This window comes from Haliaeetus leucocephalus, unplaced genomic scaffold (genome assembly GCF_000737465.1).
Source record: "Haliaeetus leucocephalus isolate CR32 unplaced genomic scaffold, Haliaeetus_leucocephalus-4.0 Scaffold340, whole genome shotgun sequence".
In the NCBI taxonomy this organism is placed as follows: Eukaryota; Metazoa; Chordata; class Aves; order Accipitriformes; family Accipitridae; genus Haliaeetus; species Haliaeetus leucocephalus.
Window position 1 is genome coordinate 2,261,688 of NW_010972776.1, and position 23,841 is coordinate 2,285,528.

Below are 23,841 nucleotides of genomic sequence, written 5' to 3' on the forward strand. Positions count from 1 at the left end.
CCCACCGCACGGTGCCGGGGAGGGGAAAGGGGTTTTGCCGGAGGAATGTGCCGGAGCGGGATGGCTGCCAGCAGCGCCTGCGTCACCGGAGAGGCTCTCCCGGCTCAACAACGCGATCCTCCCTGTCTTAAGACAAAGGGCTTTTATTCACCGAGAAAGAAAGAAACGACAGAAGTGGGGGATCGCGCAGGCGGAGGAGGGGGCACTCTGTCCTGCCTCCCCAAAAAAACCAAAATCTTCGAACAGCTTCAAAGGAAGAAAGGGCACGTACGCAAGCGCACACCACAGTCCGCCTCGGAGCTCTTACCGTGCCGCAAAAAGCAGCTCCGGCTGAGGATATAATAACCAGAGAAGGGCAGGTCATCCTATTTCAGCGCCTATTTTGAATCGAAAAGATGGGATGGCGGGCAAGGCTCCGAGAGCCAGACGGTGCCCCACGACCGTCAGCATCGCCTTGCACGCACGGAGCATCGTGCAAGGAGCTGACGAGCGGAGGGAAGGAGGGTGCTTCGGGGTTTTTCAGGCTGGAAAGGAGCGTTGGGATGACACCGCTGTCCTGCGCGTCAGGGCAAGGTAGTATTTAGTCCGCGCGCTGCTGAAATGCATAAAAGTCACAATTTAATTCTAAAACATCTGCAAAAATTCCCATTAAAAAAACCCAAACCCCACACTTCTACAAAACGCATTTCCAAAGTGCACTGGAAGAATAATTGAATTGTTCTCTACCACATCAATTATTTTATATCATGTATTTTATAACACGCATTATCATATACGACCTAAACATATGATGATATAAAGTACGTAACACCTATGATATAATATCTATGGGAGTGACAGCGGAGGGTGATTTGACAAAGGTAAAGCAGCTCTGAAGAGACTGTAATTTCTTCTCGTAATACCATTTGATGGATGTGCTTAGCAGGAAGGCTTCAGCGTCTGTGCAATACAAGTTTAATTTTGTTCTCTGTAACCAACGAGGCCAAGAAAAAAAAAAAAAAGCCCTTCTGTTCCTGGGGCCTGGAGTATGAGCGTTGCATTAAAAAGAAGACATTCATTCACATCTGAAAGGAATTGCCATTTGGCCCGTTTGAATCAGTGCAATAAAATGAAATGTCAAATAAGCGAGGAGATTAACGAGGGGAAAAGCCAAAATACTGTTTTGCGAGAGCAATACATGGCAGGATAGGCTTGGAAGAGAGCTGAACGGCAAGGGACAGGCTAACCGCAGGGAGGCTGTCCTTACTTGAATGCCTCGTAATAGCTATTTTTGAGTATTAAACCCTCTGTGCCCGATGGGACACAAGGGCTTTAAAGCCTTTGCGCAGTGTGCGCGAGAAAGGCAGCCTCCCGACAGCCCCCCACCCCTCCCTGCTCGTTTTTGGGATGGCGCAGGAGACCCCCGGCCCCACGGGACAGTGCCCAGCCCGCGCTGGCCGCGACGCCAAGGCAGCTTTAAGCCAAACCCGGTGCCGTCCATCGCCCGGCCGCGGGCACTGCTTGTGTAGGAAAACCCCTGTTTAAACAATATTATTGCTGCTAGTTAACAAGAGGGCAAGAACAGTGATGAAAAAGGAGTAGGTTTTTTTTTTTAGCATTAAATACAGCTCGAGGAGGAGGTCATACCTATTTTTAAGGGGTATCTCACCACCTGAACCGACCTGCATCCCGCGGTGGCAGGAGGGACCTCACCCAGAAACCTCCTCCTCCTCCTCCTCTTCATCATCCGCTCCGGTGCTGCTCGGGGAGGCTCTGCACAGACCTAGTGCCCTGAACAGTGTTTTTCACATAGTTTCCCAAGAAAGCGTTACCTGTTCCTCTCCTTTTGCCCAGGAAAATGGTATTTTGGAGCCAGGTCAGATGATGAACTGGGTGACAGACCCCCAGCGAGCGCTGGCCCTTGCCTTTGGCCGAGGTGAGGGTCTCCGTCCTGTCCTGCTCAAGATGTGCACAGTTTATAAAGTTTCTATATCCAGTTTATATAAGTTTCCTTTTTTATAAGTATACAATTATCCAGTTGAATCAATAAGTGATTTCCTTTTTATGTTGAAAACTCAATTTTAAGGTTGGTGGGTTTTTTGGTCTTTTTATTGTCTAAACTACTTAGTAAGTAATGCAAAACCAAAGTAAGAGTTTATCTTTTTTTTTTTATTAAGACAATCCCACAGCTGGAAAATGAAACATCCTAGATTACATAAGTGACTTCAAAAAAACTCTAGAAAAAAATCTTTACAAATTTACATTTGTACAATACAAAAACTAACAGCTCATTGCATATAAATATTACATTTGGTCTGCCAACAAGTGGCATCAAAATCCCTGAAGTATTCATTTAAAGGGACCTGAGATAGCGGATGTGAAGATATGGGCATAAATATCACCTGAAAAAAAAAAATCAATATATAAAGTAGACATAATTCTAATAGTTTTGTGCATTTTTGGAGTATTTTTAAATCATCCAGAACACGAACTGTAGAGCCTAAATCACGTGAATTTCATCGCTCTGACATCAACTGGTGTTTCTAAATGAAGTCTGCTATAATGACTCATGGAGGAATGAATAGCCTGTATTAGTATTTCTACAGAAAAATAATCATCAGACTTTGATTTCTGAATATATCCAAGCAGCCACCACTGTCTGACGAGGCCTTTTTAGGAAGAGAAACGGAGGCTTTTGATTTTATCTGCCAAAGAGCGGTGCAGCCGCGAGGCAGGCGGGAACACCAACCCCTCCTGCGAATATTCAGGCAGGACCTCGGCTCCCCCGGCCCCCGGAGCAGCTCCTCTCGCCACCCTGTCTGCTTCTCACAGACCCAGAGATCGGGAAGATATGCAGTGCTTGCCAATTAAAAAAAACCCCAAACTGAGAAACTGCTCTTAATTGTTCACCGGTTTAAATATTTTCCAAATATTTACATGTTTGTCAATTCCCAGATCTGGCTGCGGTTATCTACCGGGAGTACTAACTCACAAGTGCAGCACTAAGCCGCTCGGTTTCACTTTAAATTCTCACAAACTCTTATCAGGTACCCACATCCATGCACATAAATGTATTTAAGCACCATTTTTATAATACTAGAGTTAAGGCTGTGACAGCAATTCCACTGGAAATCTAATTTTTCAGGGATTCATAGCACAGTTGTGTAAGTTTGCTGTGGGCTGAACATGACATATTAAAAATGTACAAGCTTCCAACAGGTCTTTGCATCTCTAATACTAAAAAAGACAACTTTTAGACTAAATTTTGCAGGCTGTTACTTACTGTACATAAAGGAGTTTTTTTTCTTCAATGTGTAAACCTCTGATATACTAATATTTGAAAATTATCTATCGCACATGCGCAGTAATTTTCTATAATACATACTTGTAAGAACACAATGACAGCTCCCTACAATACTAAATATAGATTTATCCTTGGATTGTTAACTGCTCCTTCAGTCTATCATGTAAATAATTAGCATTTTATAAAACTTTGCATGATGGTTTTAAAAAAAATAAAATCAAGAAATGTAAACACACAAATACATTTTTTAAAACATTGAATTCATGACACAGACCAATGATAGCAGGACACTCCAAGTCAGGGCTGACAAGACATCCTTAAACCTACAGCTATTCAGTTTTCCCTGTCATTCACTGCTCAGATTAAAGATGAAATATTAACCAAGTTCTTACCCAAATTCAGTAATTTAAACTTGTTTTCTCAGGTTAATACTGTGTGATTTTGACCGGTTGTCAGAAACATTCCAGAGACACCCAGGAGCAGCCTTTTCAAATGCTTGACAAGGTTCGTCTTGCTTTTTGCAGTCAAGAGAGCCTCCAAACATTGTCAAAAGCAATACATTGTAGTTGGGTCCCTCCACATTTTTTAAATTACTTGAAAACTCTCTTTACTATGCACCTGGTGTCAGTTCTTTTCAGTGCTCTATGTACTACACAGTCTTTCCGCTTTTGTGCGGAAGAAGCAGCCGAGGTGTACATTTAGGAAAACATTCAGGGAAAATTGAAATAACGCGACGGGACGCAAAATTTTAAGCAGCCAAAAATCCTCCACAAATTATTTCTCCATCATTATATTTAGCTTGCTTATCTGCAGGGTGGGGCTGACTGGGTTAAGTGGGGTGGCCTCTGCTTAGTTTATGGAGAAAGGAGTGATAGAAAGCTAGAGAGGAGTGATAAAACTACCCAGACCCATCTAAGTTCAAGCACCAACATAGAAGTTTCATGGGTTATTTAAAACAGAAATATCTCGTGATGCTGGAAGCACGCAACTTCTACAAGGGTTCCATTAACTGCAATTCACGTAGCAAGGGGGAAAAAAAAAAAAAAAAAAAAAGGAGTAATTCAGTAGACACGGAGCACACGTGTTAAGGGATACCAGGTGGAACTAAGCGTTGTTTTACGCAGCCGTGTGTAAGGCAGCACAAAGGGAGCAGTCCCGCTGCCGTGCCTCCCTGCAACCGCCGACATCGGAGCAAGGGAAGGCACGTGCTGCCCCGTCCGATCGGGCAGCGTTTCCACTCGGGGTACGGATGGCCACTGAGGCGCAGAGCAGGCAAGAAGCCAGCCCTCAAACTTTCCATCTTCGTTAAATCCACCTCCGGCAATTTGGGAATGTTGCTAGTAAACCAAGTAAGGCAGATATAAAAAATATGGAAAGTCGTAGGAAAAGAGAGGCATAGAAAGAATTGAATCTTACAGTCTAGCCGAAATAAAATTCATCAAGACATCACAAGTTTCCAAAAGAGCATCATAAATAGCCTACAGGGGCAACCAAGGGAAGCTAAAGAAGAAAGGTGGAGCAGGGCAAAGAAAAACAAAAGGTGACAGAGAAAAGAAAACACCGGCGAAGTTTGGGCTGAACTGAGACAACAGCACATCACTACTGCAAAATAAGCTTCATCATTCACGCCCTGGTCAGGGAAGAAATGGGAGCGCTACAGGGACGGCAGATTTGTAGCCAGGAGAAATCTGAGAACAAAGATGTAGACAACTTTCAGCCCCGTCTCCACGGAGGATGGAGCACTCGGGGCTAACGCTCTGCGGGCGAGGGAAGCCCCTCGGGACGCAAGCCCTGTTTTCCAAGGTGTCTCCAAATGCTCTCAAGCGCCCCGGCAACTCGGGAGAGGGAGCACGCAAGATTGCACATCTAGAGAAAACTTCGAAGCACCCATACCCGAGAATTAATCCGACAGCAGCAGAGGAACCCCTGGCCTGCCTGCGCGCCTCGTTAGCCTTCAGGAATCTGATACGTAATCTGGCCTTCAAACCCTTTTCTTAGGCAGAGTTTTGGAGGTTTTTGTTAAAAGTGCAAGGAGAGAGACTACGGTCCTGACCCTGCAACCCGCCGGGCAGGGCAACCTGCTAGGAGCTCAGCAACCCCAGGAGATGCTGGCTGAGCACCCAGGCTTTGGATCAGGGAGCGAGACAATACAAGGTTTAAATCATTTTACTGCTTCCGCTGCACCTGTTGGGTTAATACTAAGTTTTCTGCAACCGTAAGTGGCTCCTGATAGGATCTGGGTTTTGAGAGAAAGTGTCAAAGTTACTACAAAATCATGATTATTCCACAGAATGAGGCCATGAGAAATCAATTGCCTAACTCAGAGAAAGAATCCAGATACGAAACCAAGTAAAAATAACATCTCTAAAACCAAGTTATTTCGTTCATGCTTATAAAAGGTTCTCATGCACAAAAAAAGCTGCTTTTTTTTTTTTTACAATAAGCAATAGTTCTGTTGTTCTAGCACACCCTGCTGTCTAGCTCTTAATCATGTAACACATGTGATTAATACTTACGCCACAGCAAAGTGATGCTTCACTGTTATCTTCACAGTACTTCATTACATAGAAAAGATACATTTAAGAACATATTTAATATTATTCTAATTGCTGCTAAAATACACAAACTTATAAAATGATTTCTCTGGAATCCACGTGTTTTATCTCTCCCCAACCCCTACACAAAATAAATAAGTAAGTGGATCTTCGGCCAGTCAGAAATATATGAAAAGCATTTCTTTTGCATTTCAAGATTTTCAGGCTTTAGAACAGAAACCATAGTGTTTACATTAGCTCAACAGGACTGATCTAAAAGGGGTATGATTCTGACTATGAACTGATGCACACATGCTATACCTGGTTACCATATGTAGAAGGACCAATCAGTCAAAGAAATAATACATTTCTTATAAATATATATGTGTGTATATATATATACATATTTATGAGAGAGATGATAGGACAGGTGTTTATATTTTAAAGCCCAATAGAGAACTAGGAGAGCCTCTGCACTTTTTTTTCCCCCATCAAAACACAACTGAATCAAGTCCAGAAATGGATTACAGCCGATTCAAAACATTCCTTAAAAAATTAATAGTGTGATTTTTGTACTGTACCATAAACTCATGTTAACGCTCTGAGCAATTTAGGATATACTCTCCTCCATCACAAAACTAAACCTCTGCATTTTTTCAAGTCATTTTGCATCTAACTAGAATTTTTGGAAAGCGAGATAAAATAGCTAGTGCTTAATATAGAAAGTCAAAAATTAAATTCCTTCTGCATCTGAGAATATACATGGGTCACTCTTTGCTGCCTGAGGTTTTCCAGAATTATTGACCAAGCTGTGCACAGAAGAACTTAAGGATATTGAATGAAAGTTTAAAAAAAAAAAATTAATTAAAAAAAAAAATCTGAAAAACTCCACCAAAACTTTCTGGTCTCTTTTTTCGTTTGTTCTCTCTGTGTAATTGAACTCACTCTCTTAACCAAGCTAGAACTGTCAGGTTCGTTCAGACAACGGGAGGAAGTTGAAGTCCCATATATATTCCAGCCAGACCCTACGAAGTAAGAGGCTGCTCATCTCCAGCTCAGCCCACGCCAAACACCTGTTTCTGTTCACCGAGGAGCAAGACTACAAATGTCGTCACATACTGTACTACTACTACCAAAATGATTTCTGTTTTCAAGTTAGCATTTTTCAGGATAACAAGAGTACAGTGCAACACGAATTCTCTTCTGGAAGCTTGAGATACAAGAGTCCGCCTGGAGGATGTGAATGGGAGCTTATCTGTACTGCCAGCCACCAGAGGTACCGGAGCTCCGTTCAGCTCCCTCATCACCTTCGAGGGGCAAATTAAACCAAACACAGATTTGCACCGAGCAAGTGGCAGCAGAAACGTGTGGGAGACACTCGGCCTGTCTGCACAAACGAATCACCCTCTGCCGAAAACATTATGCTTCTGAAACCTCTGATAATTACTTAGATTTCTTCTCATTGTGTCAATATAATGGAGATATAGTTACTCTACAACTTCGTGAGCAATTCCATCCCTCTATGCTCCCTCTTGCCTCTTCTTCAACACTTACTGAATAATAGCATCTATTTTCTTTTCAGTTTCCAGTAGTTGTAAATAGAGGTAGCTGAGCTACTATTAAAAATCACGTTATGCTTTGAAGAGGAGGAACCTTTCAAATGTTGAAGTTACCCCTTAGCTGCACAATCTCTATTAATACTATAAAAATATGAGAGGACAAAAAGAAAATAGATGCAAGTAACTTTTGCATTTGGCACCTTTTGTCTAGATATTCATACTTCTCAAGTATTCTCTTTTTAATAAAGTTAATGCACACATAGGACACACCACATCAAAGGTTTGCTACATATTTACAAGGCACCAACCCTTTGTCACTTTTTACATGAATAAAGAACCGATAGAAAGCACATCAGGACCCCCATAACTGTAGTATAGACATACTTCAGTTCAGCACAATTCATGAACGTTTGGCCTGGGAAGATTAAAATAATCCAGATCCTTCTTACAATATAGAAACTGTAAACATTTTATAGCTGCCTTTAGGATTGGTGTATTGTGCAAAAGTTATAATTATTACTGTGTATAAGGATTTATGGCAGAAACCACATAAAAACTCTGTAAGAAGGTGCTATTTCTATAATACAAAAACAAAACAAGGGAGAGAAGTCATAATCGTGACTCAAAATGTCATGTTCTTATTGAGAAGCTGGAAGCCTCTTTAATGTGATGAACTTGTAGTGTGTGGGGAAGAATTTCTGTAATTTAAGGCCTAATGAATAAGGCTTGTTTTGACCAATGAAGTGTGGCGATCTGAAGTTTTAAAACAAACGCAAACTGACATAATGGAAAAGCACCACTGTGAAACGTGAGTGGAGTCCCCGCACAACTTGCTTGGTAGATTTTCTGGTAAAATCCCTGCAGTAGAAGGCCATTGAAGTTCTTTTAAAATTGTTCCAAAGTTTTTCATCTGTCAATAATTCCATCCCATGAGATGGCTGACCCTGGCTTTTTCTGTCATTTTCCGCACCCTGCCTGACCTGGAAGTACCAAGGTTCAAAGGATCCTCGGTGTGCACAAAATTGTCATTATCAGAATCGTCATTGTACAAGACAGTTCTCCTGCCCTCGTTCCTTGTTTTGATTCGAGGCGGTCTACTGAATCGCCCTCCAAACACGTTTTCACCAAATTGTCCTCCAAACAAATTTTCAAATTCATCATCTGTAATTCGGGCACGTTTCGCTCTGGTGGCTCCTCGCGAGGCTCCTCTGCCTCCTCGGCCTCTTCTTCCTCCCCTGCCGCCACCTCTTCCTCTGCCACAGCCTCTTCCACCTCTACCACCTCTTCCCCCTCTACTCCATCTCCCCCACCTCCCCCATCTACCCCTCCTCCCTGTCCCTCTGCCCTGCCAATTCCGTTTCCCACCGGTGATTTTTCTTTTGATTTTTCTTTTGGGTTTTTTGGATTGCACAACTTTGCTGTAGTCATGGTCTCCATCAATGTAATCCTGATCTGTTCTAGATGTTGATTCAGAGTCTGAATCAGAGCCACTTCTGCTTTCAGAACTTGAACTGGATCCCGATTCCCCACTTTCTGATGAAGACAAACCAGACTTTTCCTTTAATTCTCTCTTCTTCTTTTCCTCTTCCTCTGCCTCCTCCAGATGCTCATCTTCTTCTGATGCACTTAGTAACTTCCTCTTGACTCCTGTCCGAGGTTCTCTGCCATCACCATTTGTAAGTGGTCCATCAGGAGAGTGATCTAAGCAAACACAAAATAACCCTATCGGTTATCATCATCACACTTGAGCCAGACAGGGTACAACAAGTGGGACTCGCCTCATCTGCCTTCGAGGTGTGCTCTGGGGATGATCCAGCTCTGAGCTACTCACCAGAGATGACCTTTATATGCTGTGGAGACCAACAGGTCCTCTAAGGGGAAAATTTATCAGACAAAGTAAACACAGTTCATCTTATCTGGAAGCAAGGACTGCAAACTCTCTTGACTAGGAGTTCAGTGAAGGCCAATAGTGAATTGAATAAAAGGGAAGTGAATAAACGAAGCCCAGAGTGACTAGGTTAGACACAAACATCTAACATTTAGTCAGGTGAATGCTACCTAGGGTGCCAAGGCAGAAAAAACTCTAAAATCCATTTCAAACCTATATACGTTGAAATAACACTCTGCAAGCAGTATTTATTCCCCATCAAATGCATGTTTACAAAAGGCTTAGTCCAGGAAAAACCTGTGGCAAGCACAATTTCAAGACAGTAAATCACCTGAGAAAACTTACCGGCATTGCTGAACACCTTAACTTAAAAATATATAAAGTATCTCGCTGGCTTGGGACAAAATACTGTATGTTTTCAGAGTTACGAATCTGACAATGAAGATTAAATATCTTCTTTAACACGGGATACGAAAAGCTCACCTGCAACATACAACACTGCTACAGCACGGTAGTACGGACCTGACAAAGGCTTCAGGGTTTCAGCCAATGCTCATTCAATGCCTATCTCAGTGGAAAGTCTGATTAACATGTCCCAGAGACAAAATACCAGTTTTCAAACAGTGTTTCCCTTCTAATCACAACTACTTAGCCTTTGATAAAAATACTTAAGTTTTTAAAAACTTTTTTCATCTTTGCTTTGATTAATAAAAGGACAAGGTTTTGGGGTGGGGATTCTTTTGTTTGCTTTGCTTTTTATAACTCCTGAAGGAACTGTAATTCTCAAGAAGTTTAATAGCAATCAAGCTTTTCCATCTGGAGAAATTTTAAAGGACCTCACTGAAGTGCATGTGGCATCATGTGCATGCCACACTTCAGACAAGAGACCACAGAACTGTAAGAAGTTCAATTCATCTTCTAAGTAAGTTCAAGTAAATTAAATTCCTTAGTATGGTTTGGGAAAATAGTATAATGCTAGACTCAGGCAAGAATATTGTAAGCATCAGACAGAAGCAACATCTTTCATTTCTAGTGAAACCAGTCATTCAAAGAACAGAGTACTTATTATTTCTCACCTTGTTTCACTGGTGTAGATTTACTCCTGACTGGCCTACTTTTCCCTGGATCAATGATATTTCCACTTCGGTTCTGTGCATTTGAGCCTGAGGAAGATGGCTGACCTTCCATCTCTTCACCAGTGGCTGAACCCAGGGGTTCTTCTGCTGTATCTGAAACTTTAGACAGGACACCACTAATGTGACAGAGTCGTTTTTATCCTCTATTTATAGGGTTGTAATGCAAGGCATTCTAGGGAGGTTTTGTATCACCTGAGTTAATAGCCCAAGTCAGGAGGTTAACCTCGCCAAGCTGCCTCTGCAGTCATGAAGAGACAGATTCCTCCGGGGTGTAATCCAAAGTAAGCTTACTGTATTCATAATTGCTGTATGGGAGAAGCCCGTATACAGGAAGCCCAGGCTCTTGTCACTAGATTAATTCTTACCAAGGACAGACCCAAGTTCCTTATTCTCTGACCCTTAACAATAACTTACCAACGACAGCTGGAGGGCCAAGTTCAGCTAACATAATCTACAGACAACATATTTTCATGACCTTGCTACTTGCTCTTTCAACAGGTGGGTTTTGCATGTGTCTCATGCATATAAGCTTTAATCTGGACATACAAGTTGCTGCCAGAGAAAGGATGCATCTTAGAAAATTTCTCCTCACCATGAGATGAAACTGAAGAACTAGTCCTAGTCAAAGGCAGTGAGGTATTCTGGTTGGGTTTAGGTTGAATCTTCATTTGTTTCTGTTTCCCTTTTGGGCTGAAGACACAAAATATCCCAAAGAGATAAAACTGTTAGTACCAAAAGACTCAAACACAAAACCCATTTCCCCTGCAAAGTGCCTTGTTTTTTGCAGCAAATGCTTAACAGAATTGATCTCTTTTTCCCAGTTCTTGCACAGGTGTAGTAACACTAAAAATAATTAGAATATCATTCTGTTTGCTAAAGGCATCTGAGCTTGCAAGAACAAGATTTTATCTCACCCTTTAAAACAAATACTCAGTTTACTTAGGTAATGTATCATACAGAAGTCAGAAAAGTGTTATACAACACTTTTTTCAACAGTTACTAAATGAAGGCAAAAAGAAACTTGGTCTTCCGTTTCTCCCAGAGGGAATACTTCTAATCATATAGTCTTTCACTTACCAGAATTATGCACAAACTACAAATTGAGCATGGAATCTGAGCTCATGATTCTATCACCCAAAAGAACAACTGCATCAGGAAATGAGCAATACTGTTACTGACTGCTTATTCATGAAGGCATGTCTACCACTGTCATCTCAAATGACACTGATAGCAAGTCTCACTATCGTTACGTTACCTAGATGCTCTACTAGTTGAGGGTGAACTGCTACTGCTTCTTAGCCGTTTTCGGTACCGTGGCCTTTTCCTCTTCTGACATTGCATTGCTGACTTGTACTCAGAGATGATATTTTTCATGTGATTTTCAAATAAGGCAGATAGTCGAAGTGTCATGCTGTAAATCTGGAGTGAGAAAGCATGGTCATACTTATTAGAAGTTGAATAACTAGAAGACCGGGGGAGGAGCATGGCGGGGGGGGAAATCACAAATATGCCCAGACTTTGTAGCACAAAAGTAAAATTCGTGCTGATGTTCAACTACGAGGTTCTTTACAGATAATTTCCTTCCATGGCATATGTGTATTCTTGCAACAGAAAGTGTTTCCGTAAAAGGATTTACTTACTTACAGTACAAAATATTTACAGAGTTAAAGGAAAAAGGCTATTTAGATTACTGAAATACAGCCTCCTTTTTTAATCTCCATAAAGCACGGAAGCACGCCATTAGATAACTTGAAGTGCCAAGGAAAAAAACAATTGAACTTCACTGCCCCTTGCCTTTTGTCTTTTGCTTGAACTCCCTAGTGACAAGTCCTTCCACCACCCCTAGAGAGCTGCACACAGAAGCCAACTAAAATGTCCTCATTCCCAACTTCTGTAAGCCAGATGTCAAAATGCTTAAACCATGTTCTTGTCCTCTTTCTAGGCCTTCCCTCTGTGTAGCCTCATCCACAAATTCACTCATGGCTATTTCTCTGTATTTCAGACTGTATTTACTTCTGTTCAAGATTTTATCTGGGATTTGTTTGAGTTATGACAAACTAATAGTTCAAACTCAGCATAAATAAAACAAAGTTCTTGATTCCTTCCTCACATCCATACCCTTCTGCTGCATCCAGTCTTCTGAAAATTGTGTTAACACCATCAAGATGTTATCATCATCTTATACTCAGACCTCTTCCCATTTCTTGCAGTCTGTCTGAATATAAAATCTCTTTGATATGGAGTTTTTGCCCAGACCCTTTTATTTTAGCAATGTCGCTTTCTTTAGCTCTGGCATGTAGTACCCTGCCCTTCTTGCCTCCATTCAAGATGCTGTTGCAAAGATGGTAAAATGGGCTAGAAAACCTCAGGATGTTGGCCAATATTTGGCAGCAGATGAACCTGCAGTGGCAGAGGGCCCAGCTGCATGCCCCAGCCCTCCAGCAAGGATCACCTCACTGAGGCACTTCACAGCATTTAAGCAAATGGATATTGATGGGCCACTCTGCTAAAGTAATTTGGGAGTTGACTCACAAGCTGTTCAGTTATTAATACACAGGGAAGTTCCCAGGGAGCATGCAGCAGTAAATAACTCACCAAGACTACTCTGATGCCAAGCACACATAAGACACACTCAAATTACTTGTCTTCTTGCAATCCTCTACTGATTGCCCTTCCATAAAAGCAAGCAAAAGTTACTGGTCTTCATCTTCAGTACTTACCCACAGCCCACCTTTCAGCCCTTATTCAACACCAAGAGTTCAATCGGCCTTCAACGACAGCAACTTCGTGCTTTCTCTCACGCTCACTAACACACGGCTGGAGTTCCCCCTCCCACAGCATCATCCTACTTCAAGCTTACTCTCATCATCCAGTTTACACAAGGCTATTACTCCTCAAGCGACAGGTACGGTCACACAACCTCCTGCTTCCTCCCATCTAGCACCGTTTACATGTGCACTGAAAGCTCTTTGCAGCACTCTGCTCCTTCTCCTGCTTGACAGCACCTAGCATAATAAAATCTTGTGTCACACCATGTTAGGTGCCCCACACAAATTTTACAGTAATATTAAATTCCATGTATTATTGTGCTTTAAGTAATAGTATCTCAGTCTAGTCCCAAATGGCATGTATTTCTTAATAGTCTGTAAGTGTTCCTGTTTCTATGCAAGAAATATTAGGCAACTTTGTGACCAGCATACTTATCTATGCTAAATGACATGTTTCAGAGATGTGATTTTGTCACAACTTAAGCGTCTTATTCAATATGCAGCTTTTCCTTATAATAAGGTCATTACAACTTAGTGTCTGGAAACACGGTCAAAATTCTGCCTGCTTTTATATTATGAAGACATCAACCACTCAAATTCTATTTTGCATCAACAGTGGTAAAAACTGCATCTGCGTTCTCATGCCAACTTGTGATTTTTTGAGCATAAACAACGTATCGTTAAAACATTTGAAAATTTTAGAATTGTTTGGTCATTTAGCTTCTTAGGAAAAGCTGACAAGGAATGTCCTGCACAGGAACACATATCAAACATAGCCATGTTTACATGATCAGTCATACACTTAGTAGTCATTTTACCTAGCTTATATAAAAATATCTATATTCTAACATTTTGATCTCCCTTTTCCCTCTTGCCATATCCTGCTTAGGGCTCCAATCCAATCCATTTTTTCTGCCTAAGCAGATTCCTATTCCTGCACTCAGAAAAAAGCAAGATTGGCACCTGAGTAACACAGGCAACACTGTGCGAAAGTCTTGCCAAATATACTAAGTAAACTAGAAAAAAATTAAGTGTCATAATGCTCTCATCTCCTCCAGCAGTAGAAATATTGCATAATACTTGCATTAACAGTAGATTAAAAACATATATATATATATATATATATGCAGTTATCAAGCTGATAGCCTTGTTTCCAGGAATAAATTACTGAAAAAATAAAAGCAACTGGTGATCAGTTTTCTGCTGCAAATATTCAAAGAAATAGTTGCAACAGTAACCATACCATTTCTCAGAAGCTTTAAGTTCAGGAAGTTCAGATGAAAATGAAATTCAGAAGTGATCTCCGTGAGCAGAACAAAGCAAATTTATAACCATAGGTCCCGGAGCTGACATATACTACTTATTTTATTTCACAATGCAGTGTTTTCCTCTTCAGATGCAGACCTTATTTCATGCACTGTACTCATGTAGGGCCAGGGTCTTTGTAAAGAAGGCATTAAAATTTATTACTTACTCGAGACTTTTTATTAGGAGTGTAAGCTTTAGAGTTGCAGAATATTAAACGAATGTCTTTGTAGAATTCCAGGGGACTAGTGTAGTTTCCTGCTTCCAAGGTTTCTTTCACAGTGCTGAAGTCCATAGGAGTGTCTACAATATCTCTATAATCCTGTAAGAAAACACAAGAAAATAATAAAGGCTGTCAAATCCTACAGCAATAAAACCACCTAAGTGTTCACCCACAACAGTGGCTCTCAAGCAATTCTTTCTACTTGAGAGTTACTGCAGATAATTCTCTGAAAACATCAGTGCAAAGAACATGGGGCATTCCAGCTCATAAAGGGAGAGGTTAGAAACATGCCCAGCATGAATGTTTTGCCAAAGGATAAACAATAGGCTTTTTTAATTTTGAATATGGAAGTTGTACTTACAGGATAGGAGAAAAGATCAACTGGCTGTCTAAAGGGCTCAGAGTCCTCTCTTTCATAAATCAGGTTTAACAACTGCTTGCATTGCTCTTTCCAAGCATCAGGACTTGCTTTCATGGGCTGTCTTTTTATTCGTCGTCTTACCTGCAGTGAAACAGGTGTATTTTGTCATTTTTCAGAATATTCAAATTTTTCACTCTAAGTTTCTATTAATTTACCAATGTTCTGATTCAAAGCAGATTTTCACAGTTAAAAACAGAATTGCAGTAAGATTAAAGCATAGCTGATGGCACAACAATATGCAGTATGCAAACTGCAGAAATATGCCTTTTCTGGTAATATATAAACACTCAAACCCATGAGAGGTATGCAATATTTTGCATCCAACCTTGTTATTTTTATCAGCTTTCGTCCAAATTTGACTGAAAATTGAATCTGTTCTAGGTATGTTTCAAGTCAAATAAAAAAAAATTCTTCAGCAATTAACTAAATTTTTCTGCACAGTAACTTCCTTAGTCTGCCAACACTTACATACACATGCAACTGAATTCACATAGTTAGTCCTACAGACTGCTGGCCATGACAAATTTAAACCATTCCAGACCTAAATGAGTGTTTCAGTACCTGGTGTACCTCCCTTCACAAGCTAGACCAAGCAGAAATGTTTACTCACTCGTCTTTTTCCAGAGGAAGTTCCCGGAGCGTCTGAATCTACATCTACTTCTGCCACCTAAAGGCAAAGTTAATGATTACACACATGCATGCTTGTATGCACCCTCAGCAATAGAAAAAGGGTTAAAAACCAGCCAGCCAACAACGAAAACCCCCAATTTTAAACTACTCAAACGCAATGAATGGTTCAAGCAAAACAGAAACTAGTTTCAAACTAGCAGTCACGTAACTTAAAAAAAAAATTAAAAAATTAGGTGGATGAGCTGTTTCATCTCTTTTCCAAGTCTGCTTCCATATAAATTATACATAAACATGTGAGAAATATGAATGGCTTATTTTCAGTCCTTAAAACTCAGCTAAGTCCCAGTATTGCAGAGCTCTATTCCACTGCCTAAATGTTCATGCTCTGAGCAGCTGTACTGAGTTTATTCAGGTTTCATGTAATGACTGACTTACATCAAGTGTATGCAATATTCTTTTCAGAATCTGGATTTAGAAATTGCAACAAAACCTCCTTTGTACACAGCATTTTACCAGTTATTAAAAATAAATAATGTTGAGATGACAGGAAAGTTTCTACAAAGAATACGAAAGTAATTTCTTTCTTATTTTAAAACATACTATAAACCAAAACATATTATAAACCAGCTCTTTGAAAGGCTGGAGAGAAAGGAAGGTGATATAGTAGCAATTATGGACACTTCTGATCACTGCTTGACACAGAACAGATGAGCTTCACAACTGACACAAGAAGGTTCAGTTGGGAAAGGAGGGTGTGCTATGTAAGTCATGGAAATCCCTCATTTTCTTCAAAATACTCTTTTAATAGTCTGTAAAAATAGATGCCATTATTATATCTTCAGTTTTATAAAAGTAATTAAATTATGACATTGTAGTCTAGATTTTAAGTTTCAATACAAATCTAAGACAATAGCACCGGCCATAAGCATATAGGTGTTCAAAGCAGCATCACGTTTAACTTAAATATTTCAAAACTGCAACAATGGAGTATGTCTTGGGGAAGGGAGGAGGGAAGAATCCTCCTAACTAAATCTTACACCAGCTCATGTATTAGAAAGCAACACTGTAAAAGTAAAACAAACCCAGGTGACTTTGGTTGTAACAGGTCACTTTTTTGTAACAGAAACTGCAGCAAATTTCAAAATGTTTACAAACTGCATTTAAGGGGAGAAGGTGTAAGGAGAGAGAAAAAGTTGGAGGAAGTGATATCTAACCCATTTTCTACCTGTCATTTCACTCCAAGGTACAACTGACAGGAAATGACACAGAATTACATAAGAAAACCAGCTCTGCTGCCTCACTGACAATAGGAGAGCTGTCGTCCTTCTGGTTTTGGCAGACTGAATAACAGCTCCAGTTCATATTTCCCTTACTTACTAATACTTCCTCACACAACAAAACATCATGTACTGGGAGGAGATTAAATATAGGCAGTTCAAAGAATAATTTTTACTTACTTAAGGGAGCTTATTGACCCAGGGGAGCAACATAAATGGCCTAAATAGGCTCATCTCAAAAAGTCAGTGCAACTACCCATAAAATAAAAACTCAACAACAACAACAAAAAAATCTTTCTCAAATTTCTTCTAAGTGCTGAATTTAAAAAGTTAAGAAGTTCTGACAATCAGACTTAATGGTCTTACCTCCTCTTCATCAGTACTGCTTAGGTCTTCTGCTTTCACCTTGTTATATATTTCTAATATATCAGTACAACTCTGATCCCTGCAGGACAGTAACAAAAGCCAAAATACATAATCAATTATCTCAGAAACTCAAGATGTCAGGTCTATAAAGTAAAAAAAAAGCCTACCCAATGAAGCGAAGTAAGACATCTGTTACAATTTTGGCTGCTTTGACTATAGGACTGTCTGGCTCGTTGAAAGTCCTGGCATTATGTTCAATGTATCGTACCTCCCACATCAGTGCAGAGATTCTTCTAAAAAAAAAAAAAAACAACCAAACAAAACAAAAAAAAAAACGAGGAAAGGGGTAGTGAGGAAGGAGTACATTATTTTTTCTTCTGAGTTCAGTAGGATTCCTCAGTAAAAAAAGGAATCAGCTAATTCAGATCCAGGAGAAACAGGTTGCTAGAGACCAAGGTAAGTGGTTTCTGTTCACATACTGCTGACTGGCCCAATGTGCCAGGCTGTGACAGCTTTGTGGAAACAAGATGTCCCTCGTCAAATCAGCAATGAATGGAATGAAAAGAGGAAACAACCCTACTGAAGAAGACTGCTGACTGCTCCCACTTAGAGAAAGCCTTAGAGATAAACTGGTCTTCGGGGGGGAGCGCAGGACATTATTTATCCCCAAGTTAACTAGAAAAACTGAGATTTCTAGTTTACACCACTACTTAGCCCACTTCTGGCAACTGCAGTACAAGCAAAGCATCTGGTTCAAAGGCAGCAGAGATACAGATGAAGCAAATATGCTCTGCCTTCAAACACATCCAGAGAGTAAGGCTCCATACGTTACACAAAAAAGACGCAGATCCAGATATACCAGCTTTTGCCTTAACAATGTGGCCAAAAGAAATTATTATTCAGGAAGACTCACTTTGCCAAAGGCCAAATAGAATCTGATCTTATGCTGTTGACTCATCGAAGAAATATATTGCTGAAGTGGCATTACATAGCTAAACATACTGTCCTTGATGGGGCTATAGTAAATGTAGATTACAAACAAATAAAAATCCAACTGACCTATAAAACCTGTTTTCAAGTCTCCTCCTGATTGTGGTGAGGTCAGTTGGATAAGCAACAACAGTGCAATACATGGGATAGGCACTAAGGTCCACCGGAACAGCAAAGGGATTAGAAATGTCTGAAAGACAAAAGATCAAAATAATGTAGATGCCTCAGAAGATACCAGAAGGGCAGTTATAACCAGACTCTTTATAATGGTTTCTGGGTTTCCTTCTAAGAATTCAGCAAAAGCAATACAGATCTACAGCTGGATATGTCATTACCCAAAGGGTAGGATTCTTCCTCTTGTACCATCTGTTAACTACTCTTGAAAAAGCATTTTTTGTTTAAGTATTGCATCTGAGATTTGCATGCCAGCATCTAACCATATTGCTAAAAAGCAACATGGCATATGCACTTACAACAGGAATACTACAACAAGCAACGTAAACTAAGAATACAGGCATGTCCTATGTATAAATATAGGGTAGAATTTAAATCATAGCATGCTATTGAAGGGCTACAAACTAGTTACAAGGGATTTTTTGGTTGTTTTTTCAGAGGTTTAATTCAATGTTAAGCTCATTCATATTTAGATATGACCCACTGAGAATCCCCATTAACCTGAAAGGAAGCAGGTCAAGCCCCAGAAAAAAAAGGAGTATAACTGAAAAGGACACCATATGAAATTTAAAAGGCTCTTTTCAATTACTTAGTTGGCACATTTCAAATTCTCCACAACAACTCCCAAAACGCCATCCTATCTACTCTTTAGTCATGTGCCACCACACTGATATTCTTAATCCTTCCACCTTTTCTCTCCAAACATACCAAGGGAAAGAAGTTGCTCAATCCCCCGGATTACTCGTTCACATTCTTCATCTCTGGAATGGGCACCCCATTCTCCTTCCTGGGGTTTGTAGAGAAGAGCTGTCAGCTCATCTGGAGTCACAGGAACTCCAGCACCAACCTCCTCCGGATAAGCAGCTAAATATGAAGAATTCAACAACAGTAAGTACTAGCAGTGGCAAAAAACTATTTACTTTGTACGTGGATGTGAACTCAATACACACTTACTTCCTTCTGGAATTGGTTCCATGTCCCATGGACTCATCCTCTCTCTTTCATTGTTGTCCCAGCTATTAAAAAAATATATATTCAAATGCATAAGTTAGAGCTGAATATAACAATACACCTTTTCTCCACCAGACTTAAACTAAAAAGGTCATGCCTATTAGAAACAAGACTTGTCACTTGCTACATTCCAACTCCTTATTTCTCTCTTGTATCTCCTATATATTCACTGCACTGCTGTTTTATGCGTTGTTTTATGAATAAGTTCATAATTAAATAAAAACAAAGCAGCTGATTACGTATTTGAATGGAAAAAAGGAGCCTAGTTCTTGAGGTACATGCTTAAGTTGCATGTAAACATCTAGGAGACCCAGAGCATGTAAATGTGTGTGATATTTACATAGCTGTAATGTACTTACTGAACACAGTAGCACTGGAAGGAACTATCAGGATATTCTGCCTGGAAAGGCTGCTGACTCTCCACAGTTCCAAACCACCAAGCGTCATCTATTATACTGCGAAATCTATCCCCTGTAAGGGAAAAGATTGCATTCAGCAAAAGAACAACATAAATAATTGTTAAATACTTCTTTTTAGAGAATCAACTTCATCTTTCATAAATGCACTACTTCAATTCTTACTTTTTGCACTGCTGCCCTTCCCCTAAGGGAGGACTTCCACATCTCTAGTAATTAGTCACAGCTGCCTCCATGCCTCAAATCATTCTATAACAGTAGCTGCTTCTGCTATCACAGGCCTCGTAACACTTTCTCTCATTTCTCTCTTTTTTCTGCTACAGGAATTGCAGCAAACATCAAATAAAGTTTCCAATGATCGCTGTAGTATCATGTGTAGTATAGTCCTTTACATCATGTAATAGAGACGCTGTATCCTATTAAACAGCTGCAGAAATGTTGCAAAACATATGGAAGTGGAAAAAAAGTAGTCACCTATTTGCCAGTTCCTTTCTTTGGCTTCATTATAAAACTGATGCAGCACAAGGAAGTCAATAACATCTGGCATATCATGGTACCTTCATGAAATAGACAAAAAAAATTGCTTCTATAACCCATAAACATAGTTCCACATGTACAATACAGAGAGTCTCCAAAAACAAAATTTCATGCATTTTGTTTTCAACTTTGCTATAATAACTAATTAACGCCATCATCATGCCTTGCAAGAGACAAAAGAAAGGAGAGGGGGGAAGCTTCTAAACTGCAAGAAAATCTTTTGAAGAATGTCATCAGCATTTCAGTTTACTTACTTTATGGAAAATGATTCTCCTGTCATTTTGCCTGTGATTGGATCTAGGAATGCAAGCTTCAAGCAGCAGAGTGTAGGAGGCCCAACTTCATATTTAATTCCTACAGTCTTCACAAATTCTTGTTCCTGTTTATCAATAAGCATGGAACAGTGTTATTTTAACTTGCTAACAAAAATGTCCATGTTAAAGTACCAAACATTAATAAAAACCAAATATATTTCCACTCTACAGCCCAGGTAATTTCACCCATAAAAGTGTTCTTTTCCAAATACTAAAAATCAATCACAGTCACCTTAAAAAGAAAAAAAAAAAGACATAAGATGCCCATTCCCTTGGTAGATTTGTGAACATTACACCCACAAATTATTTTTTTGTAATAAGGTTCTAAGGAACATACCCACTCTGGTTTTAACCACACTGATGGCACCAAAGATTATACCTGACCAAACCCAGGGCCTCCCACCCTTGCATAGCAACATGCAGGGGAAATAAAAGGAAATTCTTCCTCTTAAAGTGGAAATTCAACAATAGCCTTTATGTTCACATCCTGTAAAACATCAGCTGGTGGTAAGGACTCTATCCCAAGTGAAATGCTATTGCCTTTTCCTTACAAACTGAAGATTACAGCAAGAATCCCTAAATACCTAGGACCGACCAGTAGCCAGATGTTTTTCCAGTAAAGCAATTGTTTTCATTAATAGAACCACTGGCATACACATATATGAATATTAGCATACACGTGTGCTCTTCTCTTGATATGAAATCTGAGTAAAGCAGAAAAAAATATGGCAACACTGTGGATTGAGTACTAAGGGGTTCAAAGTAAAAGGATAAGAAAAATCAACATAGCTATGTAAACCTAGTATCTATCCAAGCATATGTTGTAAGATCTTGTCTTGCCCTTCCAAGAATTTAAGAACATACACAATTATATGCTTAGCTAGATCCACTCTTTAGCAGAGCTTATGCATACATTTAGGTCTTTGCGCCATGATGTCTTACTTCTTACTACAGCATTAAAAACAATAAGTAGAACCTAGATGTTCAGGTCATTGTAGAGCGCTGACAGAACTACAAACAGCTTTTGAGCGGTGGGTTCTGAATTAATTAGCGTTAAGAAAAAAAAAGCAGGGCAACCTGTTCCAGTGCTTAACTGCTCTCACTTTTTCTTTTATTTAATATTCTACATTTTTTTTATCCATCAGGCAAGAATACCACACTAGATAAACTTTCACATTCTTTAATATCCTTCTGGCTTCCTATCAGGAACTGAACACATGTAAAGGCTTTGTGTTAATGAAAACACTAATTTTAAGATTTACCATTTTAATTTTGATATTAACATTTTAAAGTGATGCTTTCTTCATATTTTTCATACTGGTTTTTAATGTCAATTTAACATTACAGAGACATTCAGCTCTTGAAAGTATTTGTTTAACTTACCCTGAGTTCCATTTTGTTCCATGGTTGTTTTTGCATGTTAATACTGTAAATTTTTGCTTTCCTTACTGCCCGCACATAAGCTTCATGGCCTTGCCTAAAGTATATGATCTTAAAAGAAAATATAAAAACCCATTATTTTACTGATAGTTCTCTTCCTGTTTATTCTAAAATTTCTATGAACACATCAGGCATCATCCCTTTCAGAACATACTGCACACTTCAGTATTTCATTATAAAGCACTCTTCTCCTTAAAAATATTGATATCAGCCCCCAAAGTCACACCTGCTATGTGCTTTCAAACTTGGGATCATTAAGAAGTGTGCAGGCTTGTCTGAAGATGCACAATCAAGAGACATAGGACAGCTATCTGTAAACAACTGACTGACTAAGAATAAAAAAAAGTTATCAAAGCTCAGCCTATCTTGAGCACGATTCACTGAAAATATTACTAGACATAACAGTCCTGACCAAAACAAGCTCATCAGTGTAGGCAGGAATTTCAGAATTGCTACGCTTATTACCTCATCGCCCATTTGTGGGACAAAAGGTGAGCGGCGGGGTATAGTATCCAAGATCCACTGTGGGGCAAGCCATTCTTCACTGGGTTCACCTTCCATCGAAAGCAGTCCACTTGGTTTCTTAAATATATTACATTAAATTTAGAATGCAAGCTGTAATTACTGTGGCAGAACATATGAAAAACTGATCATACAGCACTTATTGAAGATAACTAGATATAAGGGCAAAGCAAATGCTGGAATGTCAACCTTCTAAAAACCTTAACTGAACAGCAGGGAATAAGACATGTTCATTAAAAACAAAATAGAAGGTTAAAACATTCATAAATAAAGAGATTATATTTCTTTAGAAATATTCTAAACATCTTTAAAAATACTAGGAAAAAGAAATCTGACAATGTAAATACAATACAGGTGCATTATAATTTTACAACAAAATCACCTTGGAGTAAATCTAACTGCAGTGAAGAGCATAAATCTGGGAGAAAACATACCACCTGCGTGAAACATGGAAGTACATCTATGTCACAAAGCAGCAAAGCAAACAAACAAAAATACTCTGGGTACCACTGGTACTACAATTCCTGTGCTGTCCATAGGTTCTTTCTTACTATATATCTTTTGTGAAAAATTTTACTTTGAAAACAACCACTCAAAATAAAATTTATATTCATAAAGTAAAAAAAAAGACACTAAAAAATTTAAAATGTTGACCTTTTTTCTAGGCTGTTTAAGTTTCCTTCGTTTGGGCTCCAGTCCTTTTGTTCCCTTCATATTTTCATCTTCAGAACTACTACAGATTTTCCGAGCTGCCTGCCTGGTTTGTCTCTTTGGCGGCTGGAGATTAATTCCAGCATCTGCTGTCCAGTCAGAATATTCACTTGATGAATCACTGTAGATAATAAAAAGTTGTAAGAAAGAAAACAGCACTTCAGTTTTCACACAATGGAGTGAAAGGTCCAAACATGCAACCTGCTCTTCTGGTTATGTGGAACAGATGTCAGGATTAGCACAAAATTTCTCTCTCATGTGAATTTAAAGAAAACCTCAGTGCCCTCTAATTTATGTATTTCAGCAAATTATTTTATCAATTGCAAACTCACAGTA

At 39.5% G+C, this 23,841-nt stretch overlaps 1 protein-coding gene across 1 annotated transcript in view; it reads right to left on the bottom strand.

The window, feature by feature from the left end:
- Positions 1-2,271: 2,271 nt before the first annotated feature.
- Positions 2,272-23,841, bottom strand: part of BRWD3 (bromodomain and WD repeat domain containing 3) — a 62,452-nt gene continuing 40,882 nt past the window's right edge. The window contains exons 21-38 of the mRNA XM_010572401.1: positions 23,449-23,626; positions 22,738-22,854; positions 22,216-22,323; positions 20,773-20,897; positions 20,456-20,538; positions 19,925-20,036; positions 19,509-19,570; positions 19,263-19,418; positions 18,450-18,570; positions 17,558-17,683; positions 17,391-17,469; positions 15,728-15,784; positions 15,058-15,198; positions 14,643-14,795; positions 11,656-11,819; positions 10,993-11,090; positions 10,341-10,499; positions 2,272-9,077 (exon numbers count right to left, since the gene is read on the bottom strand). Of these exons, the coding sequence (XP_010570703.1) occupies positions 8,290-9,077; positions 10,341-10,499; positions 10,993-11,090; positions 11,656-11,819; positions 14,643-14,795; positions 15,058-15,198; positions 15,728-15,784; positions 17,391-17,469; positions 17,558-17,683; positions 18,450-18,570; positions 19,263-19,418; positions 19,509-19,570; positions 19,925-20,036; positions 20,456-20,538; positions 20,773-20,897; positions 22,216-22,323; positions 22,738-22,854; positions 23,449-23,626 (2,827 nt within the window). The 3' untranslated portion in view covers positions 2,272-8,289. The remainder of the gene's footprint in view (positions 9,078-10,340; positions 10,500-10,992; positions 11,091-11,655; positions 11,820-14,642; positions 14,796-15,057; positions 15,199-15,727; positions 15,785-17,390; positions 17,470-17,557; positions 17,684-18,449; positions 18,571-19,262; positions 19,419-19,508; positions 19,571-19,924; positions 20,037-20,455; positions 20,539-20,772; positions 20,898-22,215; positions 22,324-22,737; positions 22,855-23,448; positions 23,627-23,841) is intronic.